Source organism: Pongo pygmaeus, chromosome 16 (assembly GCF_028885625.2).
Source record: "Pongo pygmaeus isolate AG05252 chromosome 16, NHGRI_mPonPyg2-v2.0_pri, whole genome shotgun sequence".
NCBI lineage: Eukaryota > Metazoa > Chordata > Mammalia > Primates > Hominidae > Pongo > Pongo pygmaeus.
Genome location: NC_072389.2, coordinates 89,499,183 through 89,522,267, shown reverse-complemented (window position 1 = coordinate 89,522,267; position 23,085 = coordinate 89,499,183). Strand labels below are relative to the sequence as shown.

The 23,085-nt window shown below is 45.0% G+C and overlaps 2 protein-coding genes across 7 annotated transcripts in view; one reads left to right on the top strand and one right to left on the bottom strand.

Moving 5' to 3' along the window:
- The window catches only part of TM6SF1 (transmembrane 6 superfamily member 1), a 29,163-nt gene that overhangs the window by 1,797 nt on the left and 4,281 nt on the right, over positions 1 to 23,085 (top strand). Inside the window, exons 2-10 of one of the 6 annotated variants that reach the window (XM_054451744.2) lie at positions 3,340 to 3,443; positions 6,390 to 6,487; positions 10,118 to 10,221; positions 12,474 to 12,556; positions 13,281 to 13,402; positions 15,206 to 15,310; positions 17,290 to 17,382; positions 17,891 to 18,010; positions 21,247 to 21,457. In XM_054451744.2, coding sequence (XP_054307719.1) covers positions 3,340 to 3,443; positions 6,390 to 6,487; positions 10,118 to 10,221; positions 12,474 to 12,556; positions 13,281 to 13,402; positions 15,206 to 15,310; positions 17,290 to 17,382; positions 17,891 to 18,010; positions 21,247 to 21,387 — 970 coding nt within the window. In that variant the 3' untranslated portion in view covers positions 21,388 to 21,457. Of the gene's footprint in view, positions 1 to 3,339; positions 3,444 to 6,389; positions 6,488 to 10,117; positions 10,275 to 12,473; positions 12,557 to 13,280; positions 13,403 to 15,205; positions 15,311 to 17,289; positions 17,383 to 17,890; positions 18,011 to 21,246; positions 21,458 to 23,085 lie in introns of those variants that run through there. The other 5 variants (XM_054451740.2, XM_054451741.2, XM_054451742.2 and 2 more) reach the window with 5 other exon arrangements.
- Positions 5,364 to 23,085, bottom strand: part of HDGFL3 (HDGF like 3) — a 92,411-nt gene continuing 74,689 nt past the window's right edge. Inside the window, exon 6 of the mRNA XM_054451746.2 lies at positions 5,364 to 6,286. Coding sequence (XP_054307721.1) covers positions 6,254 to 6,286 — 33 coding nt within the window. The 3' untranslated portion in view covers positions 5,364 to 6,253. The remainder of the gene's footprint in view (positions 6,287 to 23,085) is intronic.

Here is a 23,085-nt window from a genome sequence, read left to right as displayed (position 1 = left end):
CTGGGAAGACGGTGATGGCATTTACTGAATACAGACTGAATTATGTATTGCTGTGCATGATGGAGCACATTGGCAAGCACTACAGCGTTTTGAATAATTAGTGTCAGCCATTCTTCCTGTCCTCTTGCAGGTTAAAACCCCAGTGGCCTTTGGTTCCTCTCTTCTTTCTCCACTCCCTTCCTCCTACTGTCTGCTTTCCCACAAGTCCTGGGGCTCTAGTGTCTGTTCCCTCCTTTCAGTTCTCCCTGGCACTGTCCCTTTCTGACCTGGACTGTGGCAAAGGCTCCCGTGCAAGTCCCGCCGCTCAGCCCCGCTGCGTGTTTCTTGGCCTCGGCCCCCAGTCCCAGCCCACGCACTAGTGCTCCTGCCATACCAGCCTGCCTTTGCCCCTTGGCCACTCCTCCTCCTCTAGCCTGGACTCCTGCTTCTCCCTGACGGGGATGCTGCCTTCCTCCTATCGCAGACTGTTGAAGCCGCACCTGGACTTTATGGCCACTTCTACCTTCTGCAGACCTTCCCTCTCTCTCCTTTGAGCTCCCTCAGTCCCTTGTTTGCACCTTTCTCCCGAGAGTTACTTTCCTGTGGTAAGAACTTACCTGTGCCGGCTATAGCTCACCCCTCTGTACTGTCCTGCCCAGGCCAGCACCGTGTGCATCGTAGGCACTCAGGTATGTTTGACTTTGTTGAATCAAGTTTCCTTCCCACCAAACCTTTTATGCAACTCTGAAAACCAGAAAAAGAAAATTAGATTGAGAGGTCAGGAAAGGATTTAGCATGTTCTCTCTCCCTCTCTCACTGAGAGAGACACACTGCTCACACTCATCCATGCATGTCCCCTCTCAGTAGGTGTCTGTTCATAGAAGGGCATCAGCAGCCCTTCCCACCCCCCAAGACTAGCAACTTTCTCATCCTGGGGTTAGTCACAGCCCTTGCCTTTCCCCAAGTCCCTGCAGGACCTCTTTCTTCCTGTGGTGAGCAGGTCCTGCACTTGGCTGTTGTAGGAGGGTCTCTGGGGACAGTGCCAAGAGTCAGAGACAATCTGCTGCCCTAGTTTCCCTTCATTTTTCCCTCCTCTCCTGGAGCTAAGAGCATGAGAGGACGCTGTGAACCAGTTTACACTGCTCTGTCCTGCTCCAGAAGAGCACCAGCCACGCGATCCTGCTGGCAGTGAGTGCAGGCCCTTGGTAGGAGTGAAGACTGGAGTTGTCACCTGACCACCACCTGCCTGCCTCAGGCTGTTCACCATTAAAATGCCTGTCAGCTGACCCAGCACACCCACCTCTTCCCTCACGGGATTCTTCAGCCCAGCATCATACTCTTGACCCACATTGGCTTCCTCCTTCTTCAGCTCATCCCCACAGGAGGAGCCTGGAGCAACCACTGAAGTGCAATCACCAGAAACCTCCTATTTTTCAGTTTCTCATCTGGACATTGAAACAGCCACCCTCATTCTTTTTTTTTAATTTAATTAATTTATTGTTATTATTTTTTGAGACGGACTCTTGCTCTGTCATCCAAGCTGGAGTGTAGTGGTGCAATCTCGGCTCACTGCAGCCTCCAACCCCTAGGTTCAAGCAATTCTACTGCCTCATCCTCCCAAGTAGCGGGGATTACAGGCATCCGCCACCTCGCCTGGCTAATTTTTTGTATTTTTAGTAGAGATGGGGTTTCACCATGTTGGCCAGGCTGGTCTCCAACTCCTGACCTCAGGTGATCCACCTGCCTCAACCTCCCAAAGTGCTGGGATTACAGGTGTGAGCCACTGCGCCCGGCCTCATTCTTATCATAGAACTGATCCATCTATCATTTATCCATCCACCCTCCATACATTCACCCATAATCCATCCATCCACTCATCATCATCTATCCATTCATCCATCCATCATCCTCCATCATCCAACAATTCATCCATCATCCATCCATCTATTCACCCATCATCCACCCATTCACCCATCATCCATTCATCCATTCATCCATCATCTATCCATTCATCCATCATCTATCCATCCTTTCATCCATCATCTATCCATCCATTCACCCATCATCCATCCATCTATCCATCCACTCATCATCTATTTGTTCCCCCCTTCTCTCCCTCCTTCTATTCTTATCTTTCTCTCTCCTAGGGGATGGTGATAGTTATCCAAAGGTCCCGATGTTGGGCTGTGGTGGTGTGGAGGGGTCTCAGCTGAGGAGTGGTGCTTGTAGCTGCTCCAAGCTGAAGAGGTCCTGGTGTAGCAGGCCATTGGAGTGGGCCAGGTAGTATTTTGTCTAGAATTGGAAGCCCTGTCAGTGCTGGAGGTGTGAGAGGGAGAGTATTGCTATTGGACTGCAGGAGAACTCCTAGCGGGTAGAGCTCAGAGTCCATTGAGATAGGTTCCTCCATGTAGGCAGGGACTTCTCTTATTTATCCAGTCTCCTAGGGCCTGCAACAATGGCTACCACGTAGGGGTGCAGAATACATTTTATTCCTTGCTATGTTTTTGAATTAATTAATAAACAGATAGATGCAATGATGTGACTTTCCTACGGTGACACAGTTAGCAACAGAATGGGTACCAGGATCCCAGTTTCCTGATTGATAACTCTACCAAGCCTCGTGCCGTATCGCTGCCCCACTGAATAGTGGCTTTGGCCCCTGCTGTCCTTGGTGCCACTCCCTTTCCTGTAGAACGTCCAGGGGATGTGCTCAACTAAGCTTCACCTTGGTTTCTGTGGTTTGGGGTTGGATGCTGGTCTGTTGGCCCTGGTTCTGGGTGTTGGGCTATCTTCATTCTGGCCTCAGGTCTAGTCCAGACTCCTTCTCCATGGATTTCCTGGCCTCATACTCTGGCCCATTTGATTATACACATAACATAAGGTCTTTCTTGTCCCCTGGAAGGCATGTTTAGTTGTAATGCCTATATATTCCTTGGAGCTCAGTCTGAGGGTTTCTGACTGGCCCTGAGGGAGGTGGCAGAGTCAGTGGTGAGGCCTGTCAGCTGCTAGGGAGCAGAGGAACGTGTAGGTGGAGGCAGTGGGGCAGCGGCCATAGGTGCAGCAGGGTGGGGTGAGGCAGAGGGAGCTCCAGACATGTCATCTGTGCACATGAGACAGGATAAGAGGAGAATGAGGAGGACCTGATGGCTTCGGTCCCTGAAAGTCATGGGCTGCAGCACAGATGGGCCAAAGAGCTGCAGATAAACTTCACTAACTCTACAGTGCTGGGAGCTGCAGGCAGAGGCAGAATTACGGATGAATTATGCAGCACTAGGAGCCAATGCATTCAATAGTCAGGAAATTCCAGGCACCAATGTGTTTATTTTGATAGTGACCACCTCCCTGTTCTGGTCGTTGCAGTTCCTGGACTATTGTAGGGGTTGCTGCCCTCATCCTGTTCCTGGTAGCACTGCTGGCTCGTGTCCTCGTCAAAAGAAAACCACCCCGGGACCCGCTGTTCTATGGTACGTCTCCACAAAGGGAAATCTTTCGTATCTGATTAATAACACAATACTTTCGGCCTCAGTCACATATTCCTCCTTGGTTGTGAATACTCTGAGCCCTTTGGTAACAGTGGCTGCAAGTGTAGGGGTGTTTCAGGACAATCTGGCCCTCACCTCTGGCTATTGCCTCTCAGGCTGTGGACTCCACCCTCTCCCAGGTGGCATCCCAGTGGAGAGTTACTGCCAGGCCAGGCAGGGCACCATGCCAACCCCAGCATGCTTTGACCTCTGACCTCTGACCTCAACTCCCATGCCAGCTCCTTCCCGGGCTTCCTGTCTTCAGCCTGCTACTTGCAGTCCCCCCCACTTAGTGCAGAACTTAACTGTGTGGTGTCTGGGTCTGCACATATGCATGAAGAGGAAAATAATGGAACCTGCCATAGAGACAAGCACCTATAGTACACCTTGTATGACCCTGAGCACTTTAGCAGCAGGCTTTCAACTAATCCTCACCATCCCTCCACTTGAAAGTGAAGCAGCTGGCCTGGAGATGCTAAGAAATGTGGCAAAGGTCGCGTGGCTGTTGACCCCTAAAGCCCATGCCCTTCCATCATGCGTGCTGCCCCAGCCAAGCTGCTACTGGCCTTTGAGCACTTCCTGTGCCAGGTACCTTGCTGGGCATTTTGTTCTGTAGTTTCTGCTTCAGTAATGCTGCATATCAAATGCACCCTAAGTCCTACAGCAACAAACATTTATTTTTCTTGCTTACAGGTCTGTGGGTTGGGGCCACTCTGCATCAGGCTGTGGGTTGATTTCAGGGCTGTTCTCTGACTCCTTATTCTTGGACCAGCAGCTCCCAGGCATGCCCTTCTCATGGCAGATACAGAGGCACAATGGGGCTAGTAGGAAGAAAGTGGTGGCTCTTAAGGCCTTGGCTTGGAGCTGCCCCATCTTACTCCCACCCATATTCCACTGGCTGAGATGAGGCATAGGTCCAAGTCCATCAGCAACAGCATAGGGAGCATTCTCTGCCTACAGTGGGCCTTGGGAAAGGTGGGGTGGGAAAGAAGAATTGTGAGTAACTGGTTTCTCCCAATCCACATATAAGAAACTCTGAAGCTTATAGAAATGATGTAATTTGCCTAAGGTTTTACAGCCAGTCAGTAGATGAGCTGGGTCCGTCTGATTTCAAGGCCCACATCCCTTTTCCTGGCTCTCTCCACTGGCTGTGCTCTGGCTCTTGCGCACCTTTCCAGATGAGTTTCCTGCTGCTATCTGTCCCTCCTGTTCTTCCCCACTCCATGGAGCCTATATTAACTGTACTGGTGTCTCTCCTGACTCTTCGAGGCTGGGCACCCTCTCTCCTATACCCTCAGCCCTCTGTCCTGGTCTGTTACAACTTTGAGCAAACTGCAGCCTCAGGGTGAGACTCAAGGCCAGACTCCTCATGTACTAGAAGGCAGAGACCATGTCCTTGTCATTGCTAACACAGTGTCTGACACTTGTGTTGGCATCAGCAATCATTGGCAGATTATGTGCCAAACACCTCCTTTCTTGGAGACATATGATGGCTAATCACCTGGGAGGCTTCTGAAAAATGAGTATCAGGAAGTGACACTGCCAGTGAGAACTGGGCCAAAGGCCCCCATGGAGGCGTGGGGAAGGCACATCTGCAAAACAGAGCACATGTGGCCTTTTGTTCCTTCTGGGGAGAATGTGAATGCTGGACTCCTGGCTGCTGACTCCAGGCAAGGCCGGCTTCCCTTCTCTGTGAATTAACCATCCCCACACTCCTCTCCATTTCTTTTTTCACAGCTTTTCTTATATTCACCATCAGATTTTTCTACTGTCCATGCCCATCCCATAGTCTAAGGCATCAATGTGTTACAACTTGAAAATGCAGCTTTGACAAACTAACATGCACTAAATTTGATCACCTGCTGTTTAAAAAGTATTATTTCTTAGTTATTTGTTGCTAGTAGTTTTGAGCCCATTTAGGAGATGCTCACAACTCTGGTAAGATTCTCTGACAGGTACAGCTTTCCTTCTGTCATATTCAATTATACCCTCTTGTATTCATTTTTAACATCACTAGTCTTTTTTCTGAAAGCCATTGTCACTTGCACATCAGCCACCTGTCTGTCTCTAGGATACGCCATGTGGAATAGGGTAACCACACTGGACACGCTGTGAGGTGGCCTGCTTGGGAATCATTGAGATGAATCACTTCGTCAAGTCATTGTCTTTTTTTTTTTTTTGAGACAGAGTCTTGTTCTGTCGCCCAGGCTGGAGTGCAGTGGCGCGATCTCGGCTCACTGCAACCTCCGCCTCCCGGGTTCAAGCAATTCTCTTGTCTCGGCCTCCGGAGTAGCTGGGATTACAGGCGTGCACCACCACACCCAGATAATTTTTGTATTTTTAGTAGAGACGGGGTTTCAATATGTTGGCCAGGCTGGTCTTGAACTCCTGACCTCAGGTGATCTGCCTGCTTCAGCCTCCCAAAGTGCTGGGATTACAGGCTTGAGCCACCGTGCCCAGCCTGAGTCACTGTCTTAAACTTAGTGGTCACTTCTATGCTTCCTTGGCCACTCAGTTACTGGCTTTGCTCCCACTGCCCAGGTGGGATGTGGGTTTGGCTCTGGGCAGCCACTTGTAGGGGAGTGGAGGATGGGTGGAGTTGGCCTGCTAGAATCTTCTGTGATTGAGCCAGCAGTGACCATCATTCTCCACTCCCGTGATGAGTGTTCCCTTGATGAGAGTACTTAGGCAGGGATGGGGAGAGCTGCGAACACAGGTGGAGGTCCAGCTGGGTGTGTAGAAGGGGTATTCTGTTAGTCTATCTCGATAATTGTCCACAGCATCTTCTGGAAAACATGAAAAACATTCCATTATTATTAGCTGATGCCAAGCTTGTAGTAATTGTCTCCTGAGCTATTGCTTTTTAAACTGCTGCTTTCTTTGCTCTAGTGTATGCAGTTTTTGGATTTACCAGCGTGGTGAACCTCATCATAGGACTGGAGCAAGATGGAATCATTGATGGGTTCATGACACACTACTTGAGAGAGGTATGGGATCACTTAGTGATTATGAGGTTTCAACCAAAAGGCCACAACCCAGATCACATTACTCAGAGACAGAAGTCCTCTCATTTAGTGTGAACAGGTACAATACGCAGGCTTTCATTTCCTGTAATAGCCTTAGGTCGCTTATTCACATGGAAAGTGGAGCAGAAAGTACAGTTAGATCACAGGAGGCAATTCTCTCCAACATTCAGCTCTCACGGCCTCTCTCACTCATGACCCCACACATCACCTGCTTTTCCCCTTTATTTGTATTTAATATAAATAAGGTACCTTAAATGGATTTAGTATTTATGTGTCTGTTAATACATGACTATCTCAGAAACCCCAAGTCAGTCTTAAATTTGTAAAGTACCAAACACACAGGCACTTGATGAAGTCATTTGATTGTGATGGCTGGCACTCCCTACCACGCTGCCCAAATCATAGCTTTAGATAGCTGCCTGGTACTCGAGAGAGCTAGTCCTATTTTCTTATTTTATGGTGGGCTGAACTCAGCCCCAGAGAGGTTAAGTGACTTATTCAAGGTGACACAGGAAATGAGGAACAGGGCTCAAAGCAGATTCTTCATCCATGTTCAGATAATGGGGAGCTTTGTATGTACGCTGTGGGAGTTTGGGTTTTATCCTGTCTGTGAGGGAAGATTTTAAGTCAGTGAAGAATACAGGCAGCTCTGGGAAGGGTGGGCTTGCAGGGAAGGGTCTGTGCCATGAGCTGGGGCACCAGTCAGGAGGCTTCCTTGGGACCAGCAGGGGCATAAACGTGGCTGGGCAGAGGCAGCGCATGGGAAGTAGAGAGAGGGATGAACTTTAGAGAATCGGAGTGGCTGGAATGAGTAAGACTTGGGGACAAATTGGGAATGATGGGAAAGATGAGGCCTAAGACAATGTCCTGATTCCTGCTTTGGAATTTGGAAGAATGCTGCTGTTTTTACACCAGAGAGGGATGAGAGGAGGAATTTATTTCTGCAGACATTTGTTGGAGGGGACTCTGTGGTCAGAAGACCTGCTCCCTGCCCCCCAGGAGCTCCCTGCCTGATAGGGTGGGGAGATGGAATTGTCCCAGGCACAGTGACAGAGACTCACTCCAGGCACAGAAGTACTCAGAGGACGAATTAAGTCTGGGTGCAGTCGGGGAAGGCTTGTTGAGTTGGTGACACTGCTGTAGCATTTTAAAAATGGTCATGGCAGTGGAAGATGGACATTTCCAGATGGACCAGGGAGGTGAGAGGAATTCTGGAGAGAAGGGACAGCTTGGGCAAAGACTTGGAGAGGAGAAAGAGTATGTGCCTCCCCCCGGGGCACCAATCTGCAAGGATGAGGCTGAGTTTCTACGGGGAGGTGGAGTTTCAGACGCTGGCAGGGCTTTGCAGGTCTTGAGCTCTGAGGAGCAGTCCTGGCAGAGAGAGTCATGGGCCATCTGAGTGCGGTTGGTACCTGAAGGTCTGAGAGGAGAGGGGCTTGCCTATGAGAAGGTGGAGAGAGAAAAGGGCTGAGCTTGGGACTTTAGAGACCATGGCCAGAAGAAGAGAAGCCCCTGAAGTGGACCATGGGGGGCAGGCCAAGAGGCAGAAGGAAAACCTGGAGAGTGGGGGCCATGAAGCCCAGAGGAGGGAGGTTTTAGGAAGGAGGCGGCTGACGAGAGGGCTGGAGGCTGAGTTGGCAAGGGTGATAAGCATTGGGGCAGATGGGGTACCAGAAGGGGGACTGGGGTGTTAACTGTGGTGGCAAGGTCTGCAGGGCCAGGCTCTGGGGACCCAGCTGTGATAGAGAGGAGATGGGGCTTGGTCCAGCAGGCTGTGACAAGTTTTGGGGAGTTTTAGAGTACAGGAGCAACATGCCAAGAGCCAGGCCTTGAGAATCTTTATCTGGCAGAAGGAGTGTCATGGGCTGGAAGGAGGGGACAGAGGTAGGGAGACCATTTGGGAACGTAGCTGTGGTCCAGTGAGGGACACTGAGGGCTAGACCTAATGCTGTGAAGAAGAGGGAGAATTGCCGGGGTGACACTGTAGCAATAAATTGATAGATTTGCTGAAAGACTGCACAGGAGAATGAAGAATGAAAAAATGACCACGTGGTTTTGACCTTGGTAAGCTGAATGGTTTCACCATTAATATAGAGAGGCCATGGCTGGCCTGGTGGCTCATGCCTGTAATCTCAGTGCTTTGGGAGACAAAGGTGGGAGGATCGCTTGACGCCAGGAGTTGAGATTGCAGTGAGCAATGATCACCACTGCACTCTAGACCAGGTGACAGAGCGAGACCCTGTCTCTATACACACACACACACACACACACACACACACACGTACAGAGACAGCAAGAGAGAGGGAGGCAAGATGGAAGGCTGGTTGAGGGGAGAAGCTGATGAATTAAGAGTTCAGGCGAGTTGAAAGGACCTGTGGCCTGTGCAACATGCAGTTAAAGATGCTCATCAAGCTACCAGGAGAGGCTAGCACTGGCTCAGAGAGCCAGGTGTATTAGCAATGGAAGTCTGAAACCATAAATCGGATATATTCTTCAGTCAGAGCAAGTCCGAGAGAAGGGACATGGGCCTGGCATGGGTGTAGAAGCAGAACCTTGATTCTGTTTCCTGCTCCTCTGATTTTAATTTGATTTGATCTGTGGGAGAGATGACAGAGCAGTCCTTGCCCCAGGGGAGTATGAAACTTAAGAGAAAGCCCTGCTTGCTTGGCTGATTGATGGACTGGTTGATCTGCACTCTTCCTTGTTGTAGAAAGGACTTAAGGCATCTTACAGTGTGAAACAAGCCAGGACAGCATGAGCGTGGGAGAAAGAGGAAAGGAAAACAAGGTGGGGCCAAAACAACAGTAAAAATGCATGGAAAATTGACAGACTTTCCAGAAGCCACCTGGAAATGTAACCACCTAGAAAAGGGAAATGTAGTTCGTCATATAATCTTGTGTTCATAACATTAACATTTGCCCAGGAGAAGTATGGCTCTTCTTGGTCTCTGCTAGGTATACTAGCTACGTGACCTCAGGAAAGTCTTGTAATCTCTCAGAGCATCTGTTTCCTCATCTGCAAAATGGACTCAATCCTGTCCATCCCACTGGGTTGTTGGGAAGGTAGAAGGAGGGGTTGGGTGTGAAGCTCCGAGTTCGGTGCCTGCCTGCCTATGTGTCGGTATGTGGGGAATGAGTGCTGTGCCATGACCAGCCCAGCAAGCCACGGGATCAGCATGAATTATTAAGGCCAGCCACTGGCTCTGGAAAGCAGGGTCATCCCTGGCCACCTCTCTGGTCACTGCCAAGCACCTTTTGTCAAAGATGTGGCTTGGTCTCTGTGAGTTTGCCATACAGCCAGGATTGCCTATCATGCCATCTGCCTTGGCATCACAGTACAAACCTATGTTGACGCATCATGGGCCAACTGGCCAGGCATTCTCTAATTCCATCCTCTGTGGCCAGACCCTGGTTTTGGCAGCTCCAGCGTAAAGTTGTATTTTCACGTTCCTAACAATTTTGAAGAAATGGTTGCATCTTAGCAGATGAACACAAGTTAGTTCTGCTGTTTTATTTTACTTGCAATACAGGTCTGATGTTCTGCATTTACAGGTCTTATTTAAAGTGGACTTCTTTTTAATGCTTTCTTTAGGGTGAACCGTATCTGAACACTGCATATGGGCACATGATCTGCTACTGGGATGGCTCCGCTCATTATCTGATGTACCTGGTGATGGTGGCAGCCATAGCATGGGAGTAAGTCAGTTCACCTGGTGTGTGCCTTTGCCACCTTAGCAACCGATAAGCGGGTATGTAAGGAAATGTTATGCATAGAGGCAAATACACAAGCAGGTATACCGGACATGAATATAAGTTCCATGGGTGCACGTCAGACGTGGCTTTATCCTCCTTGTACCACTGCCTTTTGAATATGTCCCTCTGAATTGCTCCCTAGCATGGTGACAGCTCGGGCAGACCCTTTAAGCTTTCTGATTATGTTGTCTTACAAGAATAATTTTTATTTTCAGCAATTAAAGCCAAGCACATCTTAAACTTCATTCCAAAACTTCAAAATTTCCAAACAGCAATCTGATTTCGGTTCAAAGCTTCTGTCCTTCCCCAGATCAGGCACAGCTCTGCGGCTTGGCTCGCACTAAGGCTTGGCTGCATGTCCTGTCCGTTCACTCCTCCTGTCTCACTCTGCGGCTGGGCCCTTGGCTGTGGATGTGTATGTACAAGGGATTAAAGGAACAGGGGCAGAGTCTTATGTGAAAGGTGCTGGTTTTTGGGTATTGGTATCCCCATCATGATATGCTAGCTTGGTCTTGGGAGGCACACATGTGAGTTCTTTAGAGACCCCAACCACAGGAGCTTCTGCATTGCACTAATTCCTGAAGTGAACGACGTGCTCTCGGGCTGAATTTCGGTCCATGGTGGCACACCCACAGCTTTTTTTCTGCTGGGGCCCCTGTAACCCAGAAGGTACACCCTTTGGGGAGGGATCTTTTCAAAACGTTTCAAGTCCAGCCGTCTTCTCAGGCCTCCACTTGCTTCTGGGTAACAGAAAGTCATGCATTCTTGCCCCATACAAGGTTGAAATGTAGTTTAACCAACTATCTCCCTCACTCCCAACATGCACTCAAGGTCAGCTCCAGCTAATTTTTTTTTTTTTTTTTTTTGAGACAGGCTGGAGTGCAATGGCACAATCACAGCTCACTGCAATCTCCGCCTCCCAGGTTCAAGTGATTCTCATGCCTCAGCTGGGACTATAGGCGTGTGCCACTATACCTGCAAATTTTGTATTTTTAGTACACAAATCTAAACTTTTTTTTCACCATGTTGGCCAGGCTGGTCTCAAACTCCTGACCTCTGGTGATCTGCCTGCCTCAGCCTCCTGAAGTGCTGGGATTACACGCGTGAACCACCGTGCCCGGCTCCAGCTCATTCTTATCTGTCCTCCTGTTTACAATACCAGTCATTGTGAATGGGCCTCCTGGGGTCTGGTTACATTTGGCTTGAGGGCTGGGGTGAGGCAGGACGCACACAGTATTCTCCTTGTTTCCCTTCAGAGAATTTCCTTTTGAATTTCTCATAGCCTGTTACATAGTGTGGAGTTTGGGTTATTGGGGTTATCAATTGAAGGAACTTTTTTTTTTTTTTAATTTTGAGATGGAGTCTCGCTCTGTTGCCCAGGCTGGAGTGCAATGGTGCGATCTTGGCTCGCTGCAACCTCCGCCTCCCAGGTTCAACCATTTCTCCTGCCTCAGCCTCCCGAGTAGCTGGAATTACAGGTGCATGCCACCATGCCCAGCTAATTTTCTTTTCTTTTTTTTTTTTTTTTGTGCTTTTAGTAGAGATGGCGTTTCACCATGTTGGCCAGGCTGGTTTCAAACTCCTGACCTCAAGTGATCCGCCCACCTCAGCTTCTCAAAGTGCTGGGATTACAGGCATGAGCCATCATGCTCGGCCTGAAGGAACTTTTTGTCAGCATTGAAGATTAGGGGTATATGTCTAGCAGCTCCTTTGCAACATGGGGTACATGTCACTTGTCTTCACCTTTGGGGCTTTGGCCAAAATTCTGTGATCCCAGGAAAAGTCCATTTAACATTATCATTGTAAGTATAACTCATACTTATAATGATTAAAAACATGGATCCAATTTCATTTCTTCTTTCAGCTTTCTTTTTCCTTTCATGCTGTTGAGTTTCACACACAATAGGGAAATGCAGGAGTCCTGTGGCAGGGATGATCATGTTGTAGTTTAACAGAAGACATAGCAGGCATAATTTCCTATTTAAAAGGACACGAAGAAGGTTCTATAGTATATCACATGGCAATGAAGTTACATAACCAGGGCTCCTTGTGTTTGATTTATTCCTCTCGATTCAATATGCTTTGATTCATGTACTTTACTAGTTTGAATACAAAATAATATTGAGGATCATTTTTTGCTTAGTATTCTAAGACAAACATACCAAGTCAAGATTTTTTTGTTGTTGTTGTTACAGGGAAACTTATAGAACCATTGGCCTATATTGGGTTGGATCTATTATTATGAGTGTTGTTGTTTTTGTGCCAGGAAACATTGTAGGTAAGAAACTTTATCTTAAAGTTCACTTTCCTTTTCTAAAACAATGGGGCTTGTTTTTAAATAGAGAAGCTCTTTTAGTTATAATAGAACCAAGTGATTCCAAGCTTACTAAAAACCTGTTTTGCAGAATAATTCCTTTTTCTCACCTTTAAAAAAAAATACCTTTTAAGAAGTGCTTTGAGCAATTTTCAGACGTGTGCATTGAACAATTTGGCAGTCAAGTCATCAGGGATTCCTGTTTTTTTAGAAGGATCTTGAGGGAGTGAGTATGGTGTTTATGGCTATATTTACTGTGTAAATATGTTAACTCCTGACACACTATGAGAACTCCAAAAATGTACTTGGAAATTACATTATTAATGTATGCAGGAAATCAGGATATATATATATATAGGGAGATAGATATATACAAACATATATAGATATCTATCTAGATGTATTTTTTGAGACAGGATCTCACTCTGTTGCCCAGGCTGGGTTGCAGTGGTACAGCCATAGCTCACTGCAGCCTTGATCTCCTGGGCTCAAGCAGATTACTGTAGGTAGGACATGCCTGTTAATACACATCTAGTATTTTAAATTGACCTTTTTAATTTGGCCTCATTAAAAATATTGTCTGGCCCATAGCAAAATTTTAGATGACCTGAAATGGGGAGGTATCCTAAATATTACTTGTGTTAGATATGCTTTTGGTAACTTCTTTCTCTTTCTCTCTTTTAAATAGGGAAGTATGGAACACGAATTTGCCCTGCTTTTTTCTTAAGCATACCATATACTTGTCTTCCTGTCTGGGCTGGTTTCAGAATCTATAATCAGCCATCAGAAAATTATAATTACCCCTCAAAGGTGATTTTATTCAGTTTTGATGTACCCTGTTCTCAAACTCATAGGGTTCTTTCGCATCCACTGGCCACTGAATTGAACTGTGCCTCTGTGGACTGGAGCATTTGGGGCATCCAAACAGTGTGACTGTTTTGATTATGCAGCATTAGCTTACATATTAGTTAATGTAGGCAAGAAGGTCTGTTTCTGTCTGAATACATCTGCTTCTGTTGGCAAGGCCATACTTGGGGGAGCTTCCTGTGCCAGTGGTCACACTGGCTCTAACCATCAGATTCTGCATTAGTGTGTCAAGTGAAGTCCATAGTGTGTGGTTTATCTAGGATTGTTAATGGCCTGGACTTTGAGCACCTGGGTTCCTCTGTGACACCTATGCATTTATTACCCCAAGAGGACACTGGAGGGATACTGTTCCTCAAGGTAGTCTACACAGCCATACAATCTTGACTCCAGAGATCCAGGCCCATGGAGACTGGCTACAGGACATCTGAGACACCTCCCTTCCATTCACAGCCAAGGCAGTCAAGGTGAAACAACACTGGCCTGACAGATACTCTGTTAAGGCCTTCATTTCTAAGCTAGTTTCTCTCTGTTTCTTTTACTTTTCTAGGTATTAGATCATTTAGCAAGATCTTTTAAGCAAAACTGATATATGAAAATACGAATTACTAGAGATAATCAGAATATGACTATTCATTTTACAAAAGATTTTCAATATAATTCATTAAAATACATTTTAATTGACAAATACTTCATTTGTAAACATTTAGACACCTGCTATGTAAACTCAGGCTGGCACACTGACAGCTGGTACTCTCTTATATCCCTCTGAGGAAAGAGGTGGCTGTTAAAAAGAAAAAGCAAATAGTCAGTCCACCCTTAGTTCCAGCTCCACTGCTTTTAAAGGTTCCATGTCAGTGTGTCAACAGAGTAGGTATGCCATGAGGCATGCAGAATTGCTTATCATTATTTTTAATGTGAAAACACAGTGACAGCCAGGGCTAAGCAGGCATTGTCATACAGTGCTGACAGAAACATAAATTCAGAATTGCTCTGCAAAGCAATTTGGCAATGTTATCAACCTTAATAATTCTGGAACCCAATAATTCTGCTCCTAGAGCCCTATCCTCAGGAAATCATCACGCAGATACCACCAAAGATTTACAAAGTTGTTCATCATTACATTAAATATAACAGTGAAAAATGCCTAAATATCCAACAGTGGGAGAATGGCTAAAGTGTGGTGTTTCCATATGGTATTCAGTTTTAGAAAATTTTTAAACATGTAGGAAAGTGTTTATAATATAGGCAGATGCTGAGGGCAAAAAGAACAAATACAGAATTGTTTATATACAGGAAAAATTTTATATATAAAATTGTTCCTAATTTTCTGAAAAATGTAGATATATGTGTGTGTATATATGTATGTTGTGTGTGTGTGTATGTAACTATATCTATTTACATGTATTACTGGAAAAGTATATCAACGGCTAATAGTGGTGTGGCAGGTTTACGGTTTACCTTTAAAATTTCTTATCATTAAAACGTCATTTCAAGAAAAAAAGTGGACTCATAGAGCTACAAGGGCCCTTCAAGAGATCATTTAGCCCAAATTCTTCATTTCACAGATAAGGAAATTGAGACTTGAGGAAGGAAATGATTTTCCTAAAGTTCCATGGCCAGTGATTTATGATATAAATTGTGAATCTTCAAAATTCTCTTATCCATCATCATGACATTTAATGTTTCAAATTTCAGATTCTTCTTTGGCACTTTGGGCCTGCTCTTTAGGTACAAACTCTATTTTAGGTTATTCAAGAAGCCCAAGCGAAAGACCTGCTGAGAAGACCATTTGATTTAATGTTGGTCGTGTGTCTCCTCCTGGCAACTGGATTTTGCCTGTTCAGAGGCTTGGTAAGCATAACAGATCATAATAATGTAACATTGTGATACTATTCATATTTCCAAATGGAAAAAAACTTAGAAATATGTTTTTGTTTTTCCATACTTCTTAGCAAACTAACAAACCATTCCTCCCATCAAAGCCTGGAGCCCTGGACCTGCTTCCTGCTGCTCCCGACCCCAGACTCCTGCTGTCACCTCGTCCCATCCTTAGATCAAGCTCTACTCAGAAGCATCTTCCTCCCCGTTTTAGGGCATCTAAAAAATCAGCCATCAGAGTCTCTCTTTTTTATTCTTTTGATGTTTCTGATTTAAATGTAAACATCTTTGGTAAGGATGGCACCCTAGGACTGCAACACAACTGTGGCACAGAGCATCCCTGTGTTCTCAGGAGTAGGGGCAATAGGGTTGAGGAAGGCGTACCAGTTCAACAATTCACGTGTATGTAGGGTTATGGGAATGTCTCACTGATAAGAGTAGTGTTGAGTAAATTCATCTCAGGCCTGGAGTCTTTGTATTGATGTGACTGAAATACATTAAGGGCACGTGTGCATTTCATGTTTTCTATTTTCTCTTTATTAATATTTTACTGCAGAAGTTAGGAAAAAGACTCACAGGCTTTGGAGTTAGAATCCTGGCCACTTACTAGCTGTGTGGCCTTGGAAAAACTACTTAACCTCTTTGACTCTGATTTCCTCTTTGTAAAATAACACTACCTACCTTAACAGTATTGTTTTGGAGATTAAATAATGTACATCAAACACTTGGTAGAGGCTCTTATACATAGTAAATGATTACTGTTAGGATTTTTATTGATCAGTGATCCTTCACAATTCCCCAGTTTGATGATTTCTTCTTAGTAGAAATGAATTTGGGAAGTTTAGAATTATATTGTTAATTATATTCAGCTTCAGTGACAATTTCTATTCTAAGCCTGTTGGCGCACGTAACAGTTGGACAGTAGAGTGGCAAGTGTAAGCCCATGTAGGTGACTTTTATCATTTCAGGGTCTTGGGCTACTGGGGGCCTGTGCAGCAGGCTGGGTTCAGGGTGAGAAGCTGTTTTAAGAGTTATCTTTATCTGTGAAATGTCAGAAACTTTCTGGAGGAGAGTTGGCCAACAGGAGGAGAGGCATGGGGAAGAGAAGTAAAGAAGGCAAGGCCATAGCTTTGCTTAGACCACAGGGCCACTGAAACTGTTCTTTGGTTAGTTTGTTGTAATTCTTAAAGTTCAAACAACAAAAAATAGTGGGCCCCACCTGTATTCTTGCATGGCCATATCCCCTTCCCTGTGCACATGAGAAAAATGTGTGCATGTGTGGGGGTGCATGCAAGGTGCGTAGGGCTTTTGGATTGGGGCCATTTTTACCAACTCTGCCATTGGCCTGTGTTCATATATGCCATCTAGGTGGGACAACATTTATGGCCAAAGACATGAGGAATGGTGCCTGAGGGGAGGAAGGTGACTCAGAGGGGACCTAGTAAGGTGCCAAAGAGACTTTCCGGCAAGAGGACCCTGCTTTCAAATCATCATCTTTTACTGCCTCCAAAGGCCATATACTCTATGATGCACTGGATACAGGAGGGTGCTATTTTCAAATCTTGCAATGCATAGTAAGATGAATTTGGTGTAGAAATATACTTTTCTTCCTGTAGGGAATAGTGGGCTAGTTATTTCCAAGAAAAGTGAAACTCATAATTTAAAGCAAGCTGTGCTTTGGCTAGCCAAACCTAGATACTTAAACTCTGAATATCTGATAGGTACCCCAGAATAGGGCATTAGTTTCCATTTCCTGCACCATAATGAACCTTGGCTTAATCTCCTTAGAACAAATCTGCAAAATATTTCCATCATTGATGAGCCTCTACAATGCATATGTTTTGTTAAATAGCAAAGCAGCTTGTGACTAAACCTGGCACATTTAGCCTTATCAGCAAACCTAAGAACCAGATGTGATTGTATTTTTATAATGAGTTTATTTTTGTCCTTAGATTGCTTTGGATTGCCCATCTGAGCTCTGCCGATTATATACGCAGTTTCAAGAGCCCTATCTAAAGGATCCTGCTGCTTATCCTAAAATTCAGGTCAAGTAGTTATGAAGCCTAAGATTTTTCTAAAATTAATTTTCTTTTAAAAAATGGGTCCCAGCTGGGTGCGGTAGCTAACGCCTGTAATCCCAGCACTTTGGGAGGCTGAGGCAGGTTGATCACGAGGTTAGGAGTTTGAAACCAGCCTGGCCAGCATGGTGAAACCCCATCTCTACTGAAAAAATACAAAAAACTAGCCGGGCATGGTGGCACGTGCCTGTAATCCCAGCTACTCAGGAGGCTGAGGCAGGAGAATTGCTTGAACCCGGGAGGTGGAGGTTGCAGTGAGCCGAGATCGCGCCACTGCACTCCAGCCTGAGTGACAGAGTGAGACTCCACCTAAAAAAATAAAAATAAAAATAAAAGTAAAAAAAAAAAAAAGTGTCCCGTATAGGAAATAGGAATTAATATTTTCAAAGATGAAAATGTTTATTTTTTTGTACTTTTTAGTCAGGCCAAGTTAACTGCCAATTTGCTGATGATGTTATTTCTCTGTTCAATACAGATGCTGGTGTATATGTTCTATTCTGTTCCTTACTTTGTGACTGCACTGTATGGCTTAGTGGTTCCTGGATGTTCCTGGATGCCTGACATCACACTGATACATGCTGGAGGTCTGGCTCAGGTACTAAGAATATTCTGTTGAGAAGGTTTACTTGTGGTCTACGTGTCAATTGTTGAATATATGAAAAACTTCTTTGCTCAGTGTTTTAGACTAGGAGATAGCTATTAGACATGTCACCTTTTGTTTTGCAGTTCTTCAGAAGACATTTCTGCAAGTACATTTTATTTCAATCTCACAATAACTATATGGTAGATGTGCCATCCAGTTACACAGATGAGGAAACTGAGGTCCAGTGAAGTTAAATGATTTGCCCAAAGTTACACACCCAGCATGTGGCATTGTTGTTTTATTGGACTGTTTCACAATCTCTGAATACCATGGCTACTAAGAAAGGATTGAGAGCTGTCACCTTCAAAATGTCCGTCCAAATTTAAGACTTCAGAATTCCACTACGCTATGCTATACAGAACCAGGGAAACTGGTTTAAAAAATGTTCTGGGCCTGTCATTTCATTCCTTTTCCACTGGCACCTTGCCAAATATTTGGCCTAGAGTAGGTGTTCAGTGAATGCTTACTGCATTTAACTGAAAATGAAATTATCTATGGAGAACTTCACACATAACATAAAGCACATTTTTACAAGATAATTAGCAAAACAAATCAATCTTCTGAACAAGGAAGAAAATGAATTTCATTTTTTTCTTACTAGAAATAAAACAAATGAACTTATCGTTTAAAAACATTAGCTTCATCTTGTTCTTTTCAAACAGTTATAAGAATGAGGTTCATCCAGAAACTGTAGGCTTGTACAGTCAATTATATGCATGGTATAATAACCACGATCGCAAGACATACTAGAATTCACACGGTTGAAAAATATAGTTATTTAAGGGGTCAATGCATTAAATCCTTTCAGTTTGAGGTAATTCTTAATTATAAAATTAGCATAGTAGTATCAAAAAAGTTGATGTAGCATCCAGAAGTAATGGTTCCTGTCCTTTCCTTGAGGGGCTTAAGAAGGAAGAGAACTAACATTTATTGCTCTTTGCTGGTTTTTCCTTTGCAGACCTCTAAATACCCGATTCCTCAGTCCTTGGGGTTTATTTCTGTATTTTAGGTTTTTATCTTTGTATCTTTCAATACCAACTATAAGCTGATGACTTCCAGTTTTCTACCTTCAGCCCACACTGTTCCCAGACTCCTGTATTTCATTCCAAACTCAGTCTTTTTACTTGCATGCCTCACTAGCACCTCAGATTTAATATATAAAATAGGACCTGATCCTCCCCACAACCTCTCTTCCATTTTTTCATTATCTGTGTAAATAGTCCAATTGCATCCAGCAACTCAAGCCAGAAACTTGGAGTAATTATTTACACTCCTCATCCTCTACATCTAGACCACCACTAAGTCCTTTTTTTTTATTTTAAAGAGACAGTCTTGCTCCATCTCCCAGGCTGGAGTGTGATGGCACAGTCAGCTCACCGCAGCCTCAGACTCCTAGGCTCAAGCAATCCTCCAGCCTCTGTCTCCAGAGTAGCTGGGACTACAGACATACACCACCGCACACAGCTAATTTTTAAATTTTTTAAAGAGATGGGATCTTACTTTGTTGCCCAGGTTATTCTCAAATGCCTGCTTCAAGTAATCCTCCTGCCTCAGCCTCCCAAAGTGGTAGGATTACAGGTGTGAGCCACCACACCCAACCAGGTCCAGTTAGTTTTACTCCAGTGATTCTCCAACCCATTTTTTTTTCCAGCTCCGCTGCCCCTACACTAGTCTGAGCTCTCATTACCTTACTTCGTGCCAGGCAAACCACGTTAAACGTTTTACTTACCTATTTGTCTAAGGATAGGCTATGTGCTCTGCTGCTGTAACAAATACTCAGAGTAGCTTAACACAATAAAATTTTAATTCTTGTTTATGCAAAGATCACGTGGGATATTTTCAAGGTCCAGGCCTGGCACCAGGTCAACTGAGGGGAGGCTGGTGACTGTGGTCTTCCTGCCTGCCTCAGAATAAACAGCACAATGGACACATAGTATTATCTTCTGTAACAGCTTTGGAAAAAAAATCCCAATTTAAAGATGAGGAAACTGAGGCTCAGTCCACCTGGAATTATTTGCCTAAGATTACAGTTATTAAATGGCAGAATAGGGTTATGAAATCCTGTCTTGACTCCAAAGCTCATATTCTTCTCCATTGTGTTCTCTCATCCACCTCATGCAAACAATGAACTATGGCACAGAGTCCTACAGCACAAAAGACTGTATGTAGTACGAGGTATTGGAGAACCTTATGGGTGGAAAGCAGTGACATTCTGAGTTGGACTCTGAGGGCCAAGTGGGGCTTTATTAGGCTGAGCCTGTCCAGGGAATAACCCAGGGAGCATATGCAGCAGGTCTGAGGGCAGAGTAATAAGCCTTGGCTTTTTTTTGGCCTGGTTCCCCTGCCTTATTCTCCTGTATCCTTCAGGACAGATGGCCGCATACCCACTTCACTCTTGCCAGCCCTTTCTTTAGAGGATTAGACTGTTCAGTTTGACAGCTGTTCAGTTTGACACCTATTACCTGTGTGCTTTGCCTGCACAATCAGGCCTCCTCTGCCTGCCATGTGCCTGGTCAGCCTGGTACCAGTCCCTGATGCAGGAATGCTAAGTGTCATCAGCCAGCAGGCTGGTTAAAGAGACCAGATGTTGGACCTGGTCAAGTCTCAGGAGACAAATGGAAACAGCAGGAAAACCATGTGACCAGCAAAAGCCTAGTCACATGGCCAGGGTCAACAGTTAGGAAGCTTAGGAAGGTCATAGCTTAGAGGAAAATGGGTGTGGTAAGCCTGCAGCAATAAGACAAACCCTAATCTGTTGGTGAAGCTAAGCTTGCAGATGGGCACTTATTACTCCAGCCAAGTGGTTCTGAGAAGGGCAGTGTGGACTACAGAGCAGCCGGCAGCCACAGGGGCATTACCTCATTCATGTCAGACGTCAGGCATCCTGGGGCTTATCCATCACTGCCCAGTTTGATAAGGCAGCCTGAAGCCCCTCTCTTGATGGTGAATGCCCAGATCCAGAGCCTAAGGCTAAGGACCAGATCCTGTAAATGTCAGAAGGATGTTTCTCCCAGCCCAGCAGGTGAAGACAGACTGAGTAAAGAATTATGGGTCTGATTCCCACAGCTCTTGGCTGAGCTTTAATATCTACCTACTTATAGTGTGTAGGCTAAGGAAAAGTTAGAAGCCATGCCGCAACAAAACAATACATATGACCTGAATACTGAATTATGTTGTTTTGTACTTAGCAAATACTTGCTTATGAAATGGAGTCTCATCTTATGGGAGTATCTGACACATTCATCACAGAAAGCACTCTCCAGCAAGGCATGGTGGCTCACACCTGTAATCCCAGCACTTTGGGAGCCCGAGGTGGGTGGATTGCTTGAAGTCAGGAGTTTGAAACCAGCCTGGGCAACATGGTAAAACCCTATCTCTACAAAAAATACAAAAATTAGGCTGGCATGATGGCATATGCCTGCAGTCCCAGCTACTAGGAAGGCTGAGGTGGGAGGATCGCTTGAACCAGGAGGCAGAGGTTGCAGTGAGCCGAGACTGCGTCACTGCACTCTCCAGCCCAGGCGACAGAGAGAGACCCTGTCTCCCCCACCACCACCACAAAAAAAAAAAAAAAAAAAAAAAAAAAAAGGCATTTTTCTGTAACTTTAATCAGCATCTTTGCTTGCTAAAATTGCCATTCTTATTTAGAAGCCTTATGCATTCATGATCCCACTAACTTTACTAAAACTTACTTTTATTGAAATATCTAGTAAACTCTCAAGAATCTATGCAACTTAGTAAGGGGAAAAAAAAAAACACCTTTGAAAAGTTCTAGATCAGTACAGGCCAATGGAAGAAATATTGAGTAGTGGCCAGGCGCAGTGGCTCACACCTGTAACCCCAGCACTTTGGGAGGACCAGGCAGGTGGATCACCCGAGGTCAGGAGTTTGAGACCAGCCTGGCCAACATGACGAAACCCCGTCTCTACTAAAAATACAAAAAATTAGCTGGGTGTGGTGGTGGGCGTCTATAATCCCAGCTACTTGGGAGGCTGAGGCAGGAGAATCGCTTGAACCCGGGAGGCAGAGGCTGCAGTGTGCCAAGATCACGCCACTGCACTGCAGTCTGGGTGACAGAGAAAGACTGTCTCAAAAAAAAAGAAAAAAAAAGAAAGAGTGAGTAGTTATTGGGGCCTTGATTTCAGACCATGTAGGAGTCTGCCAAATCTGCTGCCTTCAGAAATCAAAAGATCAAGGAAAGAGTAAAAGAAGATTGAATAAAATGCAACCAGGACACATTTTAGACCAAAGAGTTCCACTAAGGACTTACTCATAACCCAGGTATCTTTTCATATAAAATGCTAACCATAGGATTAAAGCTGCAAGTGTAATCTGAAAGGCATTATAGGCTGCTTAGATCCACTTATTAGCATTTCCTATCAATTGAAGCATTTTCTCTGCTAAAATATCAATGAAAATGAAAAAAAGTCAAAGCCAGTAGAGTTCATGTAGTTAGGAACATAAGCTCTGGAGGTGAACTGGTTCAGATTCTAGCCTGTTGCTGATGAGCACAATGACCTTGGCTACTTTACCTCTCTGATCCTCAGTTTCCTCTTCTGTAAAGTGAGGATAATAACAGTAGCTTTCTCATGGAATTGCTGTGAGGGCTGGATGAGGTAATATATGTAAAGGGCTTAAAACAGTGTCTGGCACATAACGGCTATATTAACTCTTTGTTGCTATTATTACTGGTAGAAGATTCCCAGTAAGAGTTTGGAGATAATGCCTTATGTTGTTCAGAAGATTAACCTGAAGACAAGCTAATTAAATTATGTGTATTGTATATAATTACCAAGAAAACAAAGAAACTGGGTGAAAGCTTTGGGACAGACTCACCATGGGCTTGGTAAGGAGCCTGCCATCCCACAGCCAGCGAAGCAGGTTCAGTTACTTTCAGTCAGGTGCTGCCCTCAGACTCTCTAACTCTCTGGATATGTAGGTGCCATGCCATGTCTTTTTCTCACAAAGAGATATGGAAACTTACATGTGAATAATTTGGTTGTGAAGAGTTAACTCTACTGAAGTAA